This window comes from Sciurus vulgaris (genome assembly GCF_902686455.1).
Source record: "Sciurus vulgaris genome assembly, chromosome: 5".
NCBI lineage: Eukaryota > Metazoa > Chordata > Mammalia > Rodentia > Sciuridae > Sciurus > Sciurus vulgaris.
In genome coordinates this window covers 43,584,913-43,606,768 of record NC_136465.1, presented here as the reverse complement: position 1 = coordinate 43,606,768, position 21,856 = coordinate 43,584,913, and the positions used below count along the sequence as shown (strand labels likewise).

Here is a 21,856-nt window from a genome sequence, read left to right as displayed (position 1 = left end):
CAGAGACTATACCCTCAGTTGCACTGGTTAGAGGTCAAGCTACTATCAGAAAATCAATTTGATTAGTATGCACATTTATTATTAAACAGATCATCTCCAAGTGAAAATGCAAATACTTCTCTTACCAGAGTTTTAATTAATCTCAATTTTTTTTGTCATAATCCTTGGTGACTTGTTTGGTAAATCTCACCTTGGTATTGGTTTTGGTGCCAAAGTAATAAAAACTAGTTGCCTCCCTTATAGAAAGCTATCTGAACAATCTTTCTTTGAGAGCAAAGGTGTTACATATTTCATATAGGCATGAACAGCTCTGGGATTTAAAAACTTATGAAAGAACAAACAATAGTTGCCTATGATGTCTTTGAAGGTATCAATGGAACATATTCAAAATGTACAAGAAGTTTGGGTTTCTTGAAGGGATTTTGAACATTCATTGTATAATTATCGTCCATCTCTTTAGTCTGATTAGCTCCTTCTTATCTTTTAGGGCCCATCAGAAAATGTCACGTTCTTAGAGAAGCCTTCCCTGAACCATCCTATCTAAGCTTGTTCTCTTTTTTGTGTGTGTCTAAAACTTGTTTTCTTGATAAAACTCATCACAATTCACAACTATGGTATTTGTTAATTTACTTGTTTACCCTTTCTCCTACCACACATTAAGCTCCATGATGCAGGACTACGCCTATCTTGATTACCACATTTTCCATAATGCCTAACACAGTGCCTGGTGTACTGAAACCTTTAATGAATATTTGCTGAATAAATGAAAAGAATACCGGATTCAGGGAGATGGGCCTTACAATTGTTAGGGAAGTGAGCAAGAAATTTTTTCTTCCTGTGTTCACACAGAGTGAAATAAATGGTCTTTGCCACACTGAATCAAGAAAATGAGTGGACATAGTTGGCTAAAATAGTTGATAATTTCAACATTAAAAGTTCCCTAAATTTTAAAGTCTAAATTTAGGGTGCTTAGAATTTTATCATTTTAAAAAATGTTATATAAATAGAACTTTGGCCTAAAAAGCAATGAATCCAAAACATTAAATAAAAATATTTAATTCCCTTTTTAAAAGGGTGTCAAATTCAATAAAATCAATAAAGCATTTTTCTAGGCTGAAAAGAATCAATGATACATTTTGAAGGCAATTTATTGCATAAAAATCTAATCTACACTAACCTTCATTTTAAAAAATAACTTTAAGATCTTATTCTATGGTTAATGTATTGTAAGAATGATGTCTTCCTTACAGCCCAAGATACCATAACAAAGTAATGGCACAATAAATGAAGTTTTGTGATTTTTTTACTCTTCATATCATCTTCATACACCAGTAAAAAATAAACTCTTTAATAAATAAATATATAATAAATATTTGCAAATTGAAAATGTATAAATAGGTCCATTCTTTTAGAAAATGTTCCATCCTGGTGTGGCATATTTTAGAGTCCATGGTCACCCAGGATTTTGTATGTTTGTTGTTGTTTTGCTCTTGTTTTACATGCAATGCCATAACTTGCAAAATCCTACAAAGTCCTCAGGATTTATGAGGCAATAATCATGGCCAACTATGTCAGTCCATGTCTTCAACATGAAGTATCTATTTTTAATGTAACATTCAAAGTAAACATAATCCAAAGAGGTGAGGCACCAGCAGCAAACTAGGTGGAGTTCCCTTTACCCAGAGTTGAACTGATTTTCAGGTTCCATCTACTGGTTAAGGATTAAGCCAGTGAACCTAAGGAAACTTAATCCACTTATAAGGAATGATCTTGATCTACTTCAAGTCAATTTTTTTCAGGCATCTTTCCAAATTTAATCTCCCAGTAAAAAGCAGACTGAAATATTCTCAATATCTTCCTTGGTTATTAGTTAATGATGGGAGCTATGAGAAAAAATGACAGTTGTGGTTTCATTCTTTAAAATAGATACTATCATGCTTCAAGTGTACATCAGTAGGTCCTTGTACAATTCTGGAACTCTTTCTGGATCCACTGGTCTAGGTAAGAAATGTGTGAATTTTTGATGTCTTTTGGACCTGGCACCATCTCTTGGAGTTCCATCCTTGTTGAGTGCCACAAAATACCTGCGGCCAGTGTCTCCATGTTTATAAATGTTAGATGAATATGTATTATACCAGTTCTCTTCAAATTGCTCCCTAAAGATGCATTCAGAAGTCAGTTTCTCCTGAAAAAAAAAAAGGAATGACAACTACTATTTAAACAAATCTTTGAAATAATTTTCTTACCAAAATCTCAATTCTCTATTTTTATTTCTTTGCCTAAAAAGAAAGAAAAAATTATTTTGTTTTTATTTTGGTTGTATTCATATATTACCTGGAATTATCCTGCAAGGTGACTTCATCCAGCAGCTTGATTCACAGAACTTTTAAGTCAAATGTCATTCCCAATTTTATTTTCAAATACTTAATAAATATTCTGAATTTTTCCATGCTCCATATTATCACTTCTTACCACCATCACCATCAAAAAAACAGTAGTTTATTTTATTCCATCATTAGATGCCAAAGTTATATATATCAAGTCTCTTTTCTCAATATGGGATATTTAAGATCTTTCTATGATCCAAGTTCTGAATTCAAAATCATCACTTCAAATAAGAAATTTCTTAGGAATTTATTAAGTATTTGATGAGACATCCCCCATGAGTAGCTTCTATCTGATATGTTACTATTAATTTAAATGTAGTAGAAGCCCAGTGATTTCTCATCTTTTCAAGATGGACCATATATTGTCCTAAAGGATGGACTACAGTTGCTTATTTACCCCAACACATACATGAAAATTATGTGTATGTGTTTTCTCTATTGTAATCCTATTTTTATGATCACTATACATGGCATTATTTTTCTCTTTGTACAGAGATGGCAAAAAAAAAAAACCCAGACAAATACAATCTTTACCCACACATGCAACAGATATTCATCTACTTATTGAAATATTACAGTGTATATTAAGATTATAGCTGAATATTAGTCTCAATTAAAATTTTAAGAAAAATAAGTAACAATGCCACCAGCTTAATTATAAAAAGTAAATTATGGAAATAGTTACAGATAATTTGACTATAAGAAGGAATTTCATATCAGAAGAAGGGTAGGAAAGTGGCACATGTTTATATCTTACCAATTTTTTTCAAATTACAAATACAATTTGCCACATGTATGAAAATTTACTGATATAGATTTCTAATTTCTATATATTTTATTACTTCTGATAAATATTGATACATTTTAATTACATAACAGTCATAATTTTAAGAATTATAATAATAATAAAAAATACATACTGATCCATAAAGTTCTCCTTTGTCATTCATTCCAAGGTAAAGACCACTGTCCACACCTCTAATACTGACAAGTCCCACTGCCACACTGATGAATTCCAGGATGCCTAAATTTATAAACAAAATAGTTATGTATACTAGTTAATAAATATATAATAAAAGCTTATAAATCATAATAATAGTTGTAGTAGTAGGCCAGTATTAATAAATACACTGATATATGCAGAAGTCCTTAATAAACTGAAAAGTAGTATTCAACTATTATTATGAAACTCCCATTTTTCAGATGGAAAGAAAAGGACTAAAAAGGAAAAAAATGTTCATCATAGTATAAGGCTAAGGGACTGAAACCTTAAACCAAATGGACCTGGATTTGAATTCCAGTTCAGTAACTGACTAGCTAGGCACCAGGCAAGTCATTTGTCTTCTTTGAACTCCAACTTCCTCATATGCACAACAAATGAAATGCCTCCCTAAAAGAAAGAGGGTGAGGACTAACACATTTGGGCATTCAACACATAGAAGCTATTAATTTCATAAAATAAACATAATAGAGGTATTTTCCATCCTTCATGGTTCCATTAGTTAATTATATCCATTTTCTATTAGTTGTTTTGCTTTTGCTTACAATGAATCAAGTTCATCTTTTTCTAACAAGAGCATACTTCATATGGGTATAAAAGTGTTTTATGGTTTATAAAAGATGTCTACTTATATTTTTTCATCTAGTCTTAAAAACAATCCCTTAAGATATATAAGAAAGACATTATTAAAAAAGTTTATTATTCCTACTTTACAAATGAAGAAATTGAGCTCAGAAAGGTTTACTAATTTGCCTGAGACATAATGTTTGCAACCGATAGAACTGATAATTGAAATCACATCTTCTGAACCCTAATTCAATGTTTCTACTCCAGAATGCTGTTTCTTGAAGATCACACAGTAATTTCAAAAATTTATAGGTTATAAAATATGCTATTTTTTCTATAACATGGTTTTTAAAAAATGATCTGTATAGTTCACAGAAGTAAAAGAACTTTATAATTCATTACATGTGATAGACAAACATCAAGAGCATAGAATTCAGGTAGATTTTGCTATTGTTAATCTTTTAGAGTTATTTAATTGATCAATAAGAAATTGGTTTTGAAAACTTTCTACTTAGTACACTAATACACAACAGATTATTTTTAAAAAATTAATGCCTCCCACTGCATTACCCTTTTTTTCTGCACATACTAACCTTTGGACTAATGCCTTTGTCAAGTTATTCCCCTTAGCTGAAAAAACATTTTTACCGTAGTTTCTATGCTTGGATCTGCCTTCCTCAATAACTTTCTACCTTCACCCCTTCACCCCATCTTAAGCTCTACAAACAGTATAAATGTGTACCCTTTAGCCTGACTCTTGCTCTTAAGTAATTTCTTGATTTATTGTACAAGTTCCTGTTTGGACACGTGATACACCCAAGGCCAAAGGAAAGTACAGAATCTGACTATTTGCTGATATGGAGTGCTCTATTCTATGCAGAGCTTATTCTATCACTATTCTATTCTGTCACAGGTATTCTATCACTCTGGCAGAAACATAGATTCTTAGCAAGACAAATGAGCTCTTTCAAACTATTAGGAGATCATGTAGAACACTAGAGCTATCAAGAATCTTACAGCAACAATACACGACTAAATAGTCTATAGGTGGCTTGAAAGAGCCAATGTCCCTAATTGAAAGTCAGAGGCAGAGGAGAAGATAAGATGTAGCAGAAAGATTTAGACTCCATAAGATAGCCCTCATACAACAAATGTAGAGTGAGGGCCTAAAAGAGAATCAAACTCACTGCCAAGTTCATCACTGAAAGACTCTGTTAGCAACAAAATATAGGCCCCAAACATAATTGATATAAAAAAATAATGTCATTTCATCCAAGCTTTAGTTACAAATGTGCAATTACTTCAAATTATATTGAATATTTATTAATTAAAAGTATACTATGGTTGATATACATGTGGCTTAATTTCCTGTATCTGATTTACATTAAGATACTCAAAGTACAGGAACTGATTAACTAATTAGAATGTAGAATAGAACCAGTTTTCAAGTATGATAGAATGGAAGTTTAATTTCCAGGTAAGCTATTTGTATAACATCTCACAAAGTATGTTTTTCCAGGGAAACTAAATGGTTAACCACCTACACTTTAATTCTCCCTTCAATACAATCCTGTCATCTTTCCAAAAAACATGTAATTTTAAAAAGAAAAAAAATGATTATGTATGTTCTTAGAACAACTATATTCAGTAGTTTCAACTTTATTAAACAGCATTCAAAACAAATTAAAAAATTAAATTAAAATAAACAGCATCCAAAACAGTTTACATAACCAAGCATAAATAATTTTTCAATGGCTCATAGAACTGATGGGAAAAAGGTTATGTGTTTTCATGTTCCTCTTAAAGATTTTAGCCACACTTTATAATTCTGATCCTTTTTCTCCTCAAGGAAATAGTATACCACATAGTAATTTGTAATCGTTTGATTCTTAAATGAGATTTGACAAGTCTTTCTTATTTATAATATGAGGTGGCAACTAAGCTAATTCCTTTACAAAGGTAGACATGAAAAACTTTCCTTAAGAGGTAATCACAGATTTTAGATAGATTTTCTAATGCCCAGTGTCCCATAAAAAGACTTGGAGGTACTTTGTCTTTCTGGTATCATTTTCAAAGCCAGCCTTTTTTTAAATCATAATAAACAGGTGAGTCAACCCACAATGCAACCACATCAGACAAATCTATGGAGAATGGGGAGAATAAAGGAAAAGGCTTTAAAAGAATATGTTTGATCTTGGGCTGAACTTTTTTTCTTAAAGAAATGATTCCATGTTTACATATTAGGTAAAGTCTTCCTACTGTACTTCTGTGCTGAACAACTCTGCTATTAAAAAAAGAGCTAACTCAGAGAGGAAATTATTTAGCCTCACTGAGACCTCTGTTTATGTTCTATTGATGTGGTTTTAAATTTTAAAAATACAGAATTCTGAGCTTATATTTGCTCATGGTCAAATTAGTATAAAATGATCAGAAATGGTTTTTAATATTTCAAATGGTCATTCTTGAGTTTTATCAAAATTCTTACTTTAATGTCACAGAAATGAGTATAAAAGAAAAAAAGAAAAATAATAATTTGTAATTGAGGCAAATGCAAGAGAGAAGTATACAGTGTTATACAGGTTGAATATGAACTTCCTTCTCACCCACACACCCTGTAGTAAATTATGATGTCTAAGCTATTGAAGGCCACTAGGATGCAGTATAATGTACCATAAAGAGACTGTTCATTCCTTTAGGCTACCAGACTTATCTGGGTTATCTTCCTTTTATATAATAGTGAATATTTTGTTCCTATATATAGTCTTCTGCCATAGCAAGACTTAAACCTGCACAAACTCACTTTAATCAGTCTAAATCATCTTTTTGCAATTACTAAGTAATTATAAACACTTTTAGTTTAAAAACATGCTAGCAAGATGGTAATTCTAATAATTCATAAAGGAATGGATTTAAATACTAGTTGAATGAATATTATCAAGTCTACAAATATTTATTAATCTCCTCAAATTGTGTCAGTCTTATAAAGAGACACAAAGCAGCAGGGGCAACTCATGTCACTGAGGTGATTACAATTGAATTGAAAGCCTCTTAAAGGGAGAATTTCCAAGGTTACAGTATATCACAGGGGAAAATCTAAATTTTACCTAAGTTTAACTTCTACCTGCTCTACCTATAAGCATTATCACATTTGTGTTCCTTTTTAAGTCTTTTTGGTAGCTGGAAGATTTTTCTGTAACAAGAATAGTGCAGCCATTCTTAAAAGGCAAAAGAGCTGAGCCACCTGGTGTCAGCAAAGTTCTTTAGAATCAGAATCTTGGCTTCCTCAATTAAAAAAAAAAAAAAAAAAAAAAAAAACACTTTCCAAAAGTGACCCCAGGTTGGCCACTAGGTCATGACACTCTTGACTCATGGTCAATGGGAATTTGAAAGAGATCAGTGGAAGCTGCAAACATATGGGTTTTAAAAAGTTAATTTTCTAAGCCTTTAAGTGCTACCAAATGACCACCACATGCTTATTTCTACATCTAAAGTTACCAATGTCCCTTAAATGGAGATTTACACTTCTCCAAAGTTTAAATGAGTACTACAAGTCAAAAAAGAAACAAGATTATAAGAACAAGGGAGTGAGGACAAGATAGAAGAGAGGACCATCTAGAAATGAGATTCTTAAAGAGTTCCATGGTGCAAAGGAAGAGAAAGAAGAACTCGTTGTGCTTTCACATAGCTGCTGACAAGTAAATGTTATCCTTTTTTAAAATAATGAATCTCTCTAATGATGCCACAAATCAGATAATTAAAATCCCTTGAGAGTGATAGCAGGTTAACTGATATAATGAAAACCTTAGCTGTGAGGAAAAGATCCTGGGACGTTACAACCATAAAGCACCTAATTTAACTCATCATTGTGCATAAAGGAAAATAATATTCACACTGAGGAGGGCATTTACTAGTTATTCAGCTAGTTAGAGAGTAATTAATGGTAGCGACTTTGCAAGTCTATCACAAGCTGTCTTGATCTTTTGCTTGTTTCTTTTAACCCCTTCTGCTCCTAGGCAACCCCAGGAGTGTTCTGAAACCTATGCTGTTCCCACCCATATCTTCTTTCGCTTCCCCACTTCCTCTTACCTAAGGTCAATACCAAGATCACTGCTTTTCAATTTCGCAATTTCTAAAGAGGTACTAGACATGCTCAGTAGCTCCTTTTTTTTTTTTTTTTTTTTTTTTTTTTTTTTGGCTCACCCAAATAGAACTCCAGCTCAGAAAACTGCAGCCAGGTGAGGAAGACAGTAGCAATGGTGGCCATGGAAAGTTAATCTGTTACTTCTTCAGGTGAACATTTACAGTTCTCTAGAGGTAGACACTCAAATGCTTGCAAGAGCAACCTGCAGAGCAGTAGCTATGGGTGGATAATCAACTGCATAACTGCAGAACATGTTTAAAGAAGAGGAATACTTCCTGTTATTAATGTTTCAAAAGTGGATGGTACTGGGGGGAGTATGAAAGGACATAGGAGAAAATAACAGGGATTTAAAAATAATAATAAAACTGCCTGTGAGGAAAGGAGTATAAATAAACAAACAAACAAACAAAGATTCTGAGTCCAGGTCTTGGTGTCCCAAGCATTCAGAAAGGCAGAGCAGAAAGATGCATCCAGACCACCCACCCTTTCTCCTCCTGCTCCCAGCATCTGGAGCTGCAGGCCTGCTGGAGGCAGCGTACTCAAGTGGATAGGAAAAGTCCTCCTGCTCCTGAGCTAGGTCGCCCTTCAGCCCCAGCCTGCACCCCGCGCTGGATAGGTTTAAGGGAACTCTGAGTTGCTTGCAGTCCTGACACCCTTGACAAACGTTGGGGGAGATACGCGGAGAGAGGAAGAGGAACCAAGCTTGGGGGACAGAGACGGGATGCCAGTACGTACCGAAGAGGCTGTGGTCCTGCCGAGTACCCTGCACACTGCCATCAGGCAAGATCTGCAGGTGGAAACCGGTGCGACAGTAGAGCTGCCGCCGGCGCAGGATGCCATGCAGGTGCGCCAGCTCCGCAGACCCTGGCCCTCCGCGGGCGCCCCGCTCCGCCACTCCCCGGCGCTCGCCCAGCAGCGGCGGTCGCTCCCCGGCAGGAGGCAGCAGGAAGTGCGAGCCCACCTGCTGGCCCAAGCCCTCCAGGCCGCCCAAGAAGCCCCCAACTTCAGCTAAGGGAGCCATGGAGAGGCCTGAGGGAAAGGCGGAAGATCCGAAAACAAAAGACCCCCAACAAAATATGTAGCGGGAGTGTCGAAGTGGATGGAGAGAATCACAGTAAAACAAGCGCAAAAAGTTAAGGCCAGGCTATTCCTGTGAGGTCGATGCAGGGACTGTGCACTGAGAATGCAGGGACGCTTTCACTGTCTTGGAGCGGTCTTCTCTCCTTGGATAGGTGAGAGCTGACTGCTGGCTTTGCAGAAACATCTGTAGGTGCCGCTGCCAATACTGGGCTGCGACTGGGGCTGGGGCTGGGGTTGGGGCCTGGGGGCTGGGGCTCCAACTCCGCAAACTGATCAGATCAGAGTCCTGTGTACATACACACCGAGTATATATGCGGGTCCTCTTGACATATGCTAATCAAGTCCTTTCATGCGAGCTGGGGAGGTTGGTTCTGTTTGAAATCTTAAACCGGCCTCCTCTCAACACGTTTCTGCTCTTCGGAAGTGACCAAAAGAGACCCTTGACGGTTCTCTACCCATGCACTCTTCAAAAATCGTTCCTGCACTTGGCCGAAGTCAGCCAGTATATTCGGGGAGGCTCAGTCGAGGTCCCTCTTTGAGGTTGTCTTTGGGACAACGGTGATGCTGTTTGGCTGCTGCTGTGCAACCAACTTTGATAAGAGCTCCTTTGCAGTGATAGATGGCTGCGAAAAGGAGCCCAGTTTGGCAGTATACAAAAAGTGGGGGCACAGAAAAGGAGGGGACGGGTGGGAGGAAAAAAAGGAGAGGAGAAGAATCGTACTTCTTGGGAATTGCTGGGTGCCTGCAGTGGACAGGTGCAAAGACAGGTAAGAGAGGGAGAAGGAAAAAGGGCGTTACCTGAGGCTTAGACCTGCCCAGACACACATGAAAGGAAAATCAAAGCTTTGACAGTTTAACTCACTAATTTTAAAACACTAATAAAATGTACAAGCATTACTCTTTTCTTTTATCATTTAGATGGGGGATTTTCTTTACATAATAAGGTTAGGTTAGGAACACCCTCTCTCCCTTCCCAAGTTCTCTTTAATGTTTATCTTTACTCAGATAACATATGATATAACCAAGACTGCCTTATATCTAAATGAAATTGTATGCTAAGCTCTTGGTCTTTTAATTAGCATAATAAAGCAGCATAATATACTCATGAATCAAGGGGTAAAATTATATTCACTGAAAGAGATGGTCTATATTCTTATATTTTGCCATGAAGAGAAAATGAGTACCTGGAACAGTGACACAAATGATGAGCAGTCTTTGGACTCTTGTCCAATATAAGAGCACATCTCTGTTTTTCTTAGATGTATTTTCCTAAAGTCTAGTTTTTTGTTGTTGTTTTTTACATTTCAATTACAAAGTCAAAAAAAAAAAAAGCAACTAAATGGAAATAGTGTTGTTCCTTGATGCATTTTGAGACTTCAAAAGTTACTGGTAAAATCTGAGAATGCCTGTGCACATTTGTAAAACAAAAAGCCAGTGAAGTGAGGAAGTTAAAGATGAATGTCCATTCAAACATTAAAACTTTGGTTTTGTACCACTGGTTAAATTTGAGATCTTTCTATTAAAATTTTTCAGTGACCGAAGAGTTGAGAATCATTTGACAGATTTATGCTTCCCCTGAGCAAAAAGTTTTAGAGAATCACTCTAGATTAGTTTTTCAGGCTTGTTTCATAGTCTGTTCAGCAAAAGTCTAAAGCTGGAAGCTCAGATGAATCTGACTGGTTTATTTTATTTTCTCCAAAGGTTTTTTTTTTTTTTTTTTTTTTTTTTTTCTAATTATTTGGCAGGTGTTTTAAAGTAGGTAAAGTTACACCTTTTCATCACTGCAGACCTAAGTAATGACCCTTGTGCAACCAAGTTATAAAAGAGTCCTTAAAGTAAGTGATTTACTGTTGATAGATATGAAATAAAACAAAAACACTGGCTAAAAACAATAAACAAATAAATCACTTTAGAAACATATATTGCTAAGTCTGTTTTAAAGATTTTACCAGGTAAATATCATATCATTTCACCTTTCAAATAATAGCAGTCTGTCCTGTGGTAGGACCCCCAAATCCACCATAATCAAGATTTCAAAGCACATCTGTGTAAACATTATCACATCAGTGTAAAACATCAACCAATGAGCTTTTACTTTGAACCAAATCTTCTTAATTGCAGTGTTAAATCAAAGAAAGTTAGATCAAAGTTGTGTGAATCTCATAGCAGAATAACTAAAGTAGTCAGAACATACATTGATCACTTTTAAAGAGGAGATACTTAAAGGTTTTAAACTTAGATCAAGTGCCTTTTAATGAGGTTTATTTCAAGGTCTAAGTTCTGTGCAACATATAATGCTGTTAATTATTCTGTAATAATATATGTTATTGTGACTTGTCTTAGAGCTACTAGTTTAGTCTATAAAATATTTCCTCACATGAACACTTTAAGTCCTGCTGTTATTGTGCAATTTATAGCTCTTAGACTTTTAAAATCTCTTGCATTACACACACACACACACACACACACACACAAATATGTGGAATTTTTCACTCACCAAGTTCCATATATTTTAATAATAGGACTACCTTCTCTTTGTACATCTTAGCATTTTTATGTGAATTCCCTTATTTTGATCACCACAATAACCATATGAAAAAGGCACAACCACTTTACTGAGAAAAAAAAAATTGTACTGGATTCTGTCTCATTTGCTTAGTCCAGAGTCCAACATCCCAGTGAAATTTCCTTTAACTCTTAAAACGCTTCTATTTCTTCTTTTGTAAAAGGAGAACAATATATCTTTTGCCTAAGGTTGGTATGAGACTTACATATGATAATATATAGGAAAGAGTTCTTAAAACTATGAAATTTTCTATGCACATAATGTGCTAGACAACTTCCGTTGTTGGGAAATTTTTTACTTCATAATTTAGCAAATGTGATTTGTTTGAAATGCAAAATAAGTCCTTTTTTCCCTGAACCAAACCTTTAATGTGTAAGTTTTGAATGGTGCTTAATGCCATTTTATAAAGGACCAGAATAGAAACAGAAAGATAAGGATTTCTTTTGTTTGCTTTAGTCATGTGACAGGAAAAGATAACACTAAAGAATTTTTTGCACATACTGTGATGATATCATGGGAAGTTAAATAATTTTGAAGAGAGTTTTACAAGAGTACATTATTCAACTTTTAAGTATACACTACAATCTAATCAACTTCACCTATACTTCCTAGAGACCACACTTGCCTTGCTGTTATACAAATATGTGGTACAATTTCTACTTCCACAAAATTTAGTTACAGTTTTCCAGACCATACAATCATATATAGCTTTTCAGTCAGCATATTGTCATAGATCTTTGTTTTTACAAAGATGAGAAAGGATATAATACCTTTATGCTTCTTTGTGTTTAACTTGAGAAAAAGAGCTGATTTTAAAGTTATGATTTATGTCCCCAATAAAATAAAATACTTTTGTACAATTTTATTACTTATTTGTAATTATAATATATACAATAGAGAATTATATCTGGAGAGAAAAGAATGAGAAAGATCTCTATGAACTAATATGGAACATTTGCAGGACACATTGTTAAGTGAAAAAAGCAAAGTATAAAAGAATATCTACAGTATGCTGACATTTCTGTAATGAAGGAAATTAAGAAACTTCTACATACATATGCTTATTTAACAAGACTAAACACAAGATGGATATACTAAAAACTAATACAATTGGTTAGCCAGTGAATGGAGTAAAAGAGAGAAAGGAGTGACACTTTTCTGAGGACATTTTAAAGAGTAGACTTTAGGAGAAAAGCTCATGTTTTACATTCTTTCTAAAGTAGAATGAAATAAACGAGGATGAGGTGGAGAAAAGGAATAAAACCAGAAACATATAAAGCTTAAGTGAATAACATAACCACACAGAAGGGGACAATATCATTTCTTAAAAAATAAGTAGCTTTCAAATACAGTTCTTTGATTATATAACCAAAGATTGAAGAGCAGAATAAATAAACAAACATGTTGAACTTCAGTGAGAAAGATGGTTTTTCTCAGTGGGAGGGATTAGGGTAGGATTGTGCAAATAAGTAAATACACAGAGGCTAATGAGAGCTAAGAACTTCATTGTTAGAAAATGGAGTTCAAATATGTAAAGGGGGAAGGCTAGTGAACCCTGTGGTGTTGAATTGGAACTGCAGTTGCATTACTAGCACATGGCATGTGTGAATGTACTTCCATCTCATTCTGTCCACTGGAAGAGCCTAGAAGCAAATGTGTCATGCAATGAGCACTGCTGGGGCCCAGATTTTTTTTCTCTCAACTCAGTTTCCTACCAAAACAACACAGGGAAATTTAGAGAATTTGCTGGTCCCATAATTAGAGCATCTCTCTGTGCCAGAAGGCAAAGAAGTACTCAAAAAATGATTAGGACATAAAAAGGACATAAACCAAATCGGGGACCATTTGAACATCCAAATTAATAATGATAGGAACAAGATATTTATGGAATAAAATAAGAATATTTGAGAGTAACTGTTTAAATAAACAACTAACCAACCAAATAAGGGAAAAGGAAAACTTTTTTTCTTGTGGTAGAACACCAACTAATAAATATGGAAAGAATGATAGAAGTAAAAAAGGACCATTTTGCATCCATCATAGGATCATAGCTGATCCAGATAAAAAATTACTGATACATGCTAACACTAGTGGTTAAAAGTTTGATGAAGAAACAATAACAATAAGAAAAACAAGAGAAAAAAAGATAAAAAGTCTGATGAAGAAGTCTTGATTACACAAAGAAAAGTGTAACTCTATAGTTACTGTTACTAGTGAATACTACCTTACCAACTCAGTAGTGATAAACAACAACCATGTGACAAACCAACATCAGGAGTCTCATGATACCTTAAGCAAAATACTATGTTACTTATGTGTTGTTCCTGGCAAAACACACAATGTGAACCTAATCATGATGACACAACAGATGAACCCCAAGTGAGAAATGGTCTATAAAACAGGCCTGTGCTTTCATAAAATGTCAAAATCAAGAGAGACAAAGAAAGATCGAGGACCTGTTCCAGATTCAAGATGACTAAAGAGATGTGGAAACTACATGTGATGTATTAGCCTGGTCTGGACCCTGGACCAGAGAAAAATAAAACCACAGGGATATTATTGAAACAACTGGCAAAACTTGAATATAGATTGGGAATTAGATAATAGTAGTGTATTCATTGAATTTCCTATTTGTGACAATTGAACTGTGGTTTTATATGGTAAGTCTCAGGAAATGCAAAAGAAAACTTTTTTAATAAGGAATAAGGAAGTGTGAGGTCTGCAAAATTATTCTCAAGTGATTGTGGGAAAATGTATAAACCTATCTGCAGAGAGAGGATGGAAAATAAAGCAGACATGATGAAATGTTAACAATTGAAAAATGTGAATAAAAAGTATATAGAGTTCTTTTTACTATTTTTATAACTTTCTCCTAAGTATGGAGTTATGTTAAAGTAAAACATTTTAATGGAAATTTTTACAAGTCTCAACTTTTATATTTATATTATATTTTAAGTCATAACTAACACTATAAGGAGCATTCTAATATAGTAGAGAATATCTAAATTCAACAACTATTATGTAAAGGTAGTTGAGAGAAATCCAAGTTTCTGAAAGGAAAAATTTGCATCTTTACAAAATCCTATACCTCAACTAGAACATGTTTGGTATTTTCAAAGGACAGCATTGAATATAGATGAAAATAACCATGAAGTCACATAATTTGTGGAAACATACTAGGGCAGAATGAAAATCTGGCACAAACTGAACACCAGGGTTATTACCTGCTTATTTCAGGAAAGTCAGCTACCCTATTCCAGCCCCACTCCCCACTTTACCCACCACAAAGAGCAACAAGAATAATAAACAGTAACAAATTTGGTTCTTACCTTGTATTTTTTTCTTTTCTTTTCTTTTTTTACCTTGCTATAAATAAGCAGGTTATTACCACTCAATAGTTATGAAACCTTGAGAAATTTGCATAATCTCCTCAGAACTCAGTTTTTCTCCTATAAAATTGAGATAATAAAGTGTGTTCTCAACTTGCAGAAGTGTTGTAGGCATCACGTGGGTAAATGTGTATGAAAATCCATTTGTGCTACAACATCTATGTAATGGTTTTAACAAAACCATAATCAATTTTCCTTAAATGTTAAAATTCCATGTTCTGCTCTAGGTTGCAGGAAGGTAAAGATGATTTGTGGAATTGGTAACAATATTAAAATTAACAATGCTCATTATTTGGAGCAGAGAATAAACACTTTTTATGCTTCCTGCAGTGAAAAGTTTGCTTAATAACAAATTCTTTTGAGACAGGGTCTCACTGATGTTGCCCAGGCTGGCCTCAAACTCCTGGGCTCAAGTGATCCTGGAACTACTAATTAGTAGTATGTTGAGATGAATCTGAAAAAATTAACAAGTACTTTGAAAATAGCCTATTTCACAGCATCTGGCTAAATACATATCATTCATTAATGTTCAAATGTTCTTCTGTGATGATATGAATATAATATAAAATTATATTATGAAAATATTTTATGTTTTTCATTCATGAAAGGAACTTTCCATATCACCTCAAATAAACACCTCCATTTTATGGATGAGAAGGGTGGTTTACAGATTAATCCAACCTAGTTAATGAGAAAAAAAAATTAAAATATTTCACACCTAATTTCAGTGTTGTTCCCACCAAATCATGCTGCAAATACCTAAAAATAATAAAAATGGATTCTCTAGAGCCACTAAAGTATATTTAAAATAATTGTGGTGCCTGCTGTGGTGGTACATGTCTGTAATCCAACTGGCTTGGGAGGCTGAGGCAGGAGGTTTGCAAGTTCAAAGCTGGCTTCAGAACTTAGTGAACTCTAAGCAACTTAGCAAAACCATGTCTCCCTGAGATAACTAGAAATGGAGTTTAGAACTGGACATTTACAAATAGTCTGGTTTGAATTTTATCCTAAGAAGAAACATTTATTAGGGCAGTTCTCAAAAGAGAATGTAAGCTGCATGTAGGCAGGGATCTTTGTCTGTTTTGCTCATTAACATGTCAAGTATTTGCTTCTGTTTCTTGAATTTATTCTAATATATCTCCCAACTAAGAATGATTCTAAGTCATTGAACATGTATTCAAAACTGTAGAATTTAAGTTGACTATTAGAAAACAGATGCATAGTAAGAACAATATTCTTCATCTTTAAAGTAATTACTCCATGGCCTAAAGCCAGGCACTTGAAAGAAGGGACAGTCTTTGCCATAGTGGGAGAGTGGTTGCTGGCCTCTCTCTAGGGTCAGCCACTAGAGGACGGTGTGGTCACATATCCTGCCAGACCCTTGATAAGGCCAACAGGGACCTTGATAGACAGGAATTAATGCTGCTAAGTTTCACTTCTCCAATTTCTAGTCATACTGTTGGCAAAATTCTTATGTAATTCTCACTTTCAAAAATGGAAAGAAAAAAAATCCCAGCACAATCATACTGAGCAGGTCATTGGCAAAGATCAAAAATTACAAAAAAAAAAAAAAAAAAAAAGTGTGAAAATGTCAATAATCTTGATGAGAAATAAAGTGCAATTCAGCAGATACCATACAGCTGACAGGACATTGTGAAAGTGTTGACGCTGAACATATTTGATTTGAGCTATTCCTGTGAACAAGGCTGTAAGGTTCTAGCTGGCAATGAAATTATGAAGTGAGTTCAAGGACAAGAGCTGAGTCAAATAATTGAAATGGCAAGGAACTAGGTTCAGTAGTTTGCTGTCATATAAAACAAATAAAAGGAAACTTCTTTGAGAATTGTATTACCCACAAAACTATTTACCACAATCTACAACAAAACAACAAAATCACAACAGCAATAACCTCTGTGGATTTTTTTAAAAATAAGAGACAGTGTTCTGACAACAGTCATTTATGATTGACTTGAGTAAATTCAGATCCACTGTTATTTCCTCAAAGCTTACAAGTTACAAGTATTTCTAAGGAGCTGTTACATTAGAAATGTACTTTCCAAGGCAATCTTGTTTTTACCTGGTATATGAAAATAAAGTTTGAACAATAATTCAGTTCATATCTTTATGATTCTAAAGAAAGAACTCATATTCATATATAATTTGCAGAGATTCTAGGTAATTTTATAAAAAAGATATTTGCTCTAAAATTATGCAAGTGCTGACTGACAACATAATAGTCAGTATCTATGTTTTATTAAAAGGCAATATACAATCACTTCCTTCCTGAAGCTTGCAGTATCTATGTTTTATTAAAAGGCAAAATACAATCACTTCCTTCCTGAAGCTTGGAGTCTAGGAGGCAGATAAAAACAAGTAAAAGAACACATTCCAGGAATGGTAGTGCCCTGATAGGGGAGTTCAAGGAGCTTCACTGAAAGTAGGTAGCAGTGTGAACTTAACAAGCCTTGGGAAAGGGGAGGTATCTGAGAAGTAATATACAAGTGAAGTCCTATAGGAAGTGCCAGAGAAAGAAGAGGAAGGAAACAGATCAGGAAATTCCTCCTGGAAAGGCATGATCCATTCACTCTCTAAAACATAGTCCTTAGACTTGATTATGTCCGTAGTGCATTTTGTGATTTTTCTATCCAAATTTCAAGATCAAATTTAATTGGAGAATAGAAGTCAGTATTTTATAGGCTTTATAGACTAATTTTTATAAATCCATCTCTTCAAATTACTTAAATTCCCCTTCCCTTAAAGTCAGAGCTTTAAAGAAAACAATGAAATATCTAATCATGGGACTTTGATAATATTAATATTTTATCAAAACAAATATGGACCTCAACATTTTATGTATACATGTGCTTCAAACTTCTGATGTTCTCCTTAAGCATCCATATACACTATTTCTGTACATGTATCTGCAAGTGCCCATTTTTAAATTATGTGTTATATAACTTATAATTTTTTACTCATATATTCCACTTATGGCATATGCAAGATTTCAAAGTATTATTTTTTTTACAAATATCCTTTTCAAACTCAGCTAAATTCCAATACAAAGCTGTGTATTGTCAGTTACAACCTAACCTCTCTCCCAAAGCTCTAGTATCTCTTCGTATTTAGTTGAATGTCATGTCAATTCTGCATCATTATCAGAGAAAGATTAGACAAAATTTTAATTTTAATATACAGATTGGAAACAAGAAGAAAGGAGCATTCACATTACATTCTGAAATTCGTTTCTCTTATGTTACTTCTTTTATAAGACTTAAATTGATGAATTGTTCTATTAGTACAACTTTGAGCTCTTCCGTCTACATTTGGTTCATTTTCAGTTTGAAAGAGCACCTGGTTCGGATAATGACCTTGAGTTTTTATATTGGGTTCATCATTGTTGTTCTTCTATGTTTAAAATCCACTTTGGGGACAAATTCTTCACAGCCATTTAATAAGTACCTCAGTGTACATTTGTATTTAGCCATAGCCAAGAGATCAATGATTAATTCTACATATCATAAGTCTCCATTACATAGATTTTGATCAAAGTGAATGCCCTGAAATAAATACTTCTCACAGTACAATCCTAATCAAATCTGATTTCCTTTCATAACACTGGAAGGACTGAGGAATGGACTTCCTTATTCTGGAATAATTTCAGAGAGACTCATACACCTGCATGGTGATGCTAGAGTAACTCATTTAGTGGTTTTCTATTAGGTCTTATCATCAAGTGAAAGGTTCACTTCATTCCTTGATGTGGTAATCTGAGGTTTGCAGGTTCCTGAACATAATATTTGAGACCATCCTGAAAAAAAAAATGGCAATCATTTTTGAAGTGCAAGAGTTTTGATATGCTTCACTTACCAAAGAATTTATAAACACCCATATTTTAAAACCCTATTTTTAGATCAATCCCTAGTGTTTGAGGCAAACTAATTTATTTTAACAGAAAAAAGATGCTGCACAGTGATGTAAATCACTTGATTATTGCTTTGGTTTAGGAATGAATATCTTCAGGTGGACAGTATATAAATTTTAAGTAAATTTGGTTGAATTTATCATATCACCATAGTATAAATTTGAAATATATTTTAATCAAATCTAAAAATTAGTGTTGGCATAAAGCATCAATTACCTCAAAATATCAAATAAATGCACACTTTTTAACTGGACTCTTGTAGAGTCCAGATCAAGAGTAGTCTCTAACGAGTCTGGGCAGTAAATTTTACCCGTCTTATGTGTACAGACTTGAGATGATTCTTTAATTCCAAGTCTTTGGAACAACACATAATTATATGGAAAGGACAAAAATAACATATTAGTATATTTGTTGACTGAAATTATTTAATAACTTTGAGAAGGTAAAAAGAATTGTTACCTTCTTCTTGATTAAAAGATGGGTAAATTCATTTTGCCATTTGTAGCTGAAGGCAAATTCTTAATCCTAATCTTTTTAGATTTAGACATATCTTTTAAAAAATATTTTTAGTTGTAGATGGACACAATACCTTTATTTTGTCTATTTATTTATTTATTTATTATTATTTTTTTTTTTAAATGTGGTGCTTGGGATTGAACCCAGTGCCTCACACATGCTAGGCAAGCCTCTACCACTGAGCCACAACCCCAGCCCTTAGCCTTATAGCTTATTCATCCTTTCCCCCTCTTGTTTCAGTTCTTAAACTTTCACAAAAAATTCTAGCCAGTTGTTGAACTGAGACATTATTAAAAATTAGATTACATAAACTTAATATTAAACTAACTATATTACAAAGTAATGTAATTTATATATAAAGTAAATACAAATAAAAAAGGCGATAAGTACTAAAATTCATCACTTTCCAGTTATTTTACTGTTTTACCTTATAACTATCTTTTGCCTGTGGATGGTGGAAATTCTATGTAATGATATGCTGCCATGTACTTCTTCACAACTGCTATCAGTTAAATGATATTGGTAGTTGAAATCACTGTAGTGGGAGTATTTATCCTATGGAAATCTGCAAAAGCTAAAAAACATGGCTTTCCACTTGTCTACCTCAAAACTAGTCATTTTAAATCTTTACCAACATACCACGCGTACCTTTCCACAGGGCTTTCTGAGGGAGGCCCCTCTTTCTTTTCCCCAGAAGCTGCATCTTCATGTGACTCCACACTTTGTGTCTCAGATACAGCTGACTGGCCTAAGAGGGAAAAACTAACAGGGAGACCAAGGTAAGGCTTTCTCATTAGAATTTGAATGAAGATTCCCTGAGACTGATGGATGAATAGCCAAGTCATGCCCACAGTAGGGGTTAGAATAAATACCCTTAAAGTCTAATTAGGTAGGTCCCTAGAGCTGACCTCATTACCACACTTCTTAGGACCCCATAATACCACTTTCCTCTGGATTCCATCTGATTTTATCTTTTGAATGTGTCTTTTATTGGAGCAAATGTGATTATTATTCTATTCCTTGCAAATTAGTATGACTTAAGAAAAATTCTTTTACATGTTTTCAGTTTCTGATGATTCCAAAATAGGAACTATCTAAATGCTGGGTAAAATATCGAGTTGTGTAACCCAGGGAAGATTATTTAACCTGACAGTCTCTCAATTTCCTCATCAGTAAAAATTAAAAGTATATATTTTAGTGGTTTTTAAGTCCCAAGAATCTACAGAGGTACTTAAGGTCCACTACGGGAGTTGAAAAGGGTACTTTAAGTAGATCATGACATGCTTCCCCTTTGCAAGTAGGGACACTCTGCTGTTATCTACTTTGAAATTTGGGTCTTCATGTAAGATTTATTTCGACAAGTTCCACTAAATTCTCCCTACCCCCATCTCCTCAAAAAAATTTTAGAGGTTAAAAAATTTCCAGACTAAGCTAGCTCTAAATATTTTTCCATCTTCTATAACTTTATAAGGCAAATACAGTATATTCAAGTGAATATTACAAAAATACTTAAACATTTTTCAGTTTCTCTGATGTTATTTACATCATCTTTCCTTATTGGAGAGTTTCAAAGAAACAAGGGTGGTCCTACTATTCGACTGTCTCAATCTGGTGGTCCATCCTTGGCAGATATTCTCATCCACATTTTCCTGTGAATTATAGGTCTCATCTGACAATTTTGCTTAACTCAGTGTTATGGATAACTAATACCAACCAACTGGAGTTGGCAAGAGATGAAACCAGTTTGCCACCCCTCAGCATTTCTCCATGACTGTATACTGACTTACCTTATGCTATTCTTGATGTTTCTAATGGTTCTCTCTTTATGCTGAGCTTTCCATCTGTTCTGAAGGCTGCCCTTCTGTTTGGTTATCTGCCCTTAAAGCAATTTCCCATTCAACACCTGACAGTCTGGGGTGAGAGCCAGAGACAAGAGTATGTACTAGTTGTACTAGGCCTTAGGACCAGATACCTACTGAGTCTGTCCATATGGACCTTTCATAGGAGAAAGTGCTGCAAGTCAAAGAAGATAAAGTAGTAGGTTATTTGATTAAAATACTAACTTACTTTTGGCTTTTTCTTAATAAGAAAAATAACTAATGAACATCTTTCTAGGAGTTTACAGGTACTGAAAAATATTTATTATACTCCTTGTTTAAAACTTTTTAGGTTAGCCTCCTCTTTCCCTTTCTAGTCACTAACATCTACCCAGGAAAACCACTGTCCTGATTTCTATTATTATTACTGTTTTGTACTTGACAAATGAAATAATATAGATGGTTCTTTCA

At 34.2% G+C, this 21,856-nt stretch overlaps 1 protein-coding gene across 3 annotated transcripts; it reads right to left on the bottom strand.

The window, feature by feature from the left end:
* Positions 1–980: 980 nt before the first annotated feature.
* On the bottom strand, positions 981–21,402 carry FGF20 (fibroblast growth factor 20). 3 transcript variants are annotated; one of them, XM_079140187.1, is made up of 4 exons: positions 21,356–21,402; positions 20,217–20,330; positions 3,308–3,411; positions 981–2,185 (listed from the first exon to the last, which is right to left on the bottom strand). In XM_079140187.1, the coding sequence occupies exons 2-4, from the start codon at positions 20,275–20,277 to the stop codon at positions 1,940–1,942; spliced, it is 411 nt and encodes a 136-aa protein (XP_078996313.1). In that variant the 5' UTR covers positions 20,278–20,330; positions 21,356–21,402; the 3' UTR covers positions 981–1,939. The 3 variants fall into 3 exon arrangements, with proteins under 3 accessions (XP_078996313.1, XP_078996312.1, XP_078996311.1); XM_079140186.1 differs by having other exon boundaries at positions 20,217–20,307; positions 21,348–21,379; XM_079140185.1 differs by lacking the exons at positions 20,217–20,330; positions 21,356–21,402 and adding an exon at positions 8,831–10,013 and having other exon boundaries at positions 984–2,185.
* Positions 21,403–21,856: the final 454 nt, after the last annotated feature.

What these genes read in the sequence shown, in the direction of transcription:
- FGF20 (XM_079140185.1), bottom strand. Translation starts at nt 9,116, where the DNA reads ATGGCTCCCTTAGCTGAAGTTGGGGGCTTCTTGGGCGGCCTGGAGGGC. An exon ending in GCAGGACCACAGCCTCTTCG is followed by an intron (nt 3,412 to 8,830) that starts GTACGTACTGGC and finishes TTATAAATTTAG; the next exon opens with GCATCCTGGAATTCATCAGT. An exon ending in AAGGAGAACTTTATGGATCA is followed by an intron (nt 2,186 to 3,307) that starts GTATGTATTTTT and finishes TTTTTTTTTCAG; the next exon opens with GAGAAACTGACTTCTGAATG.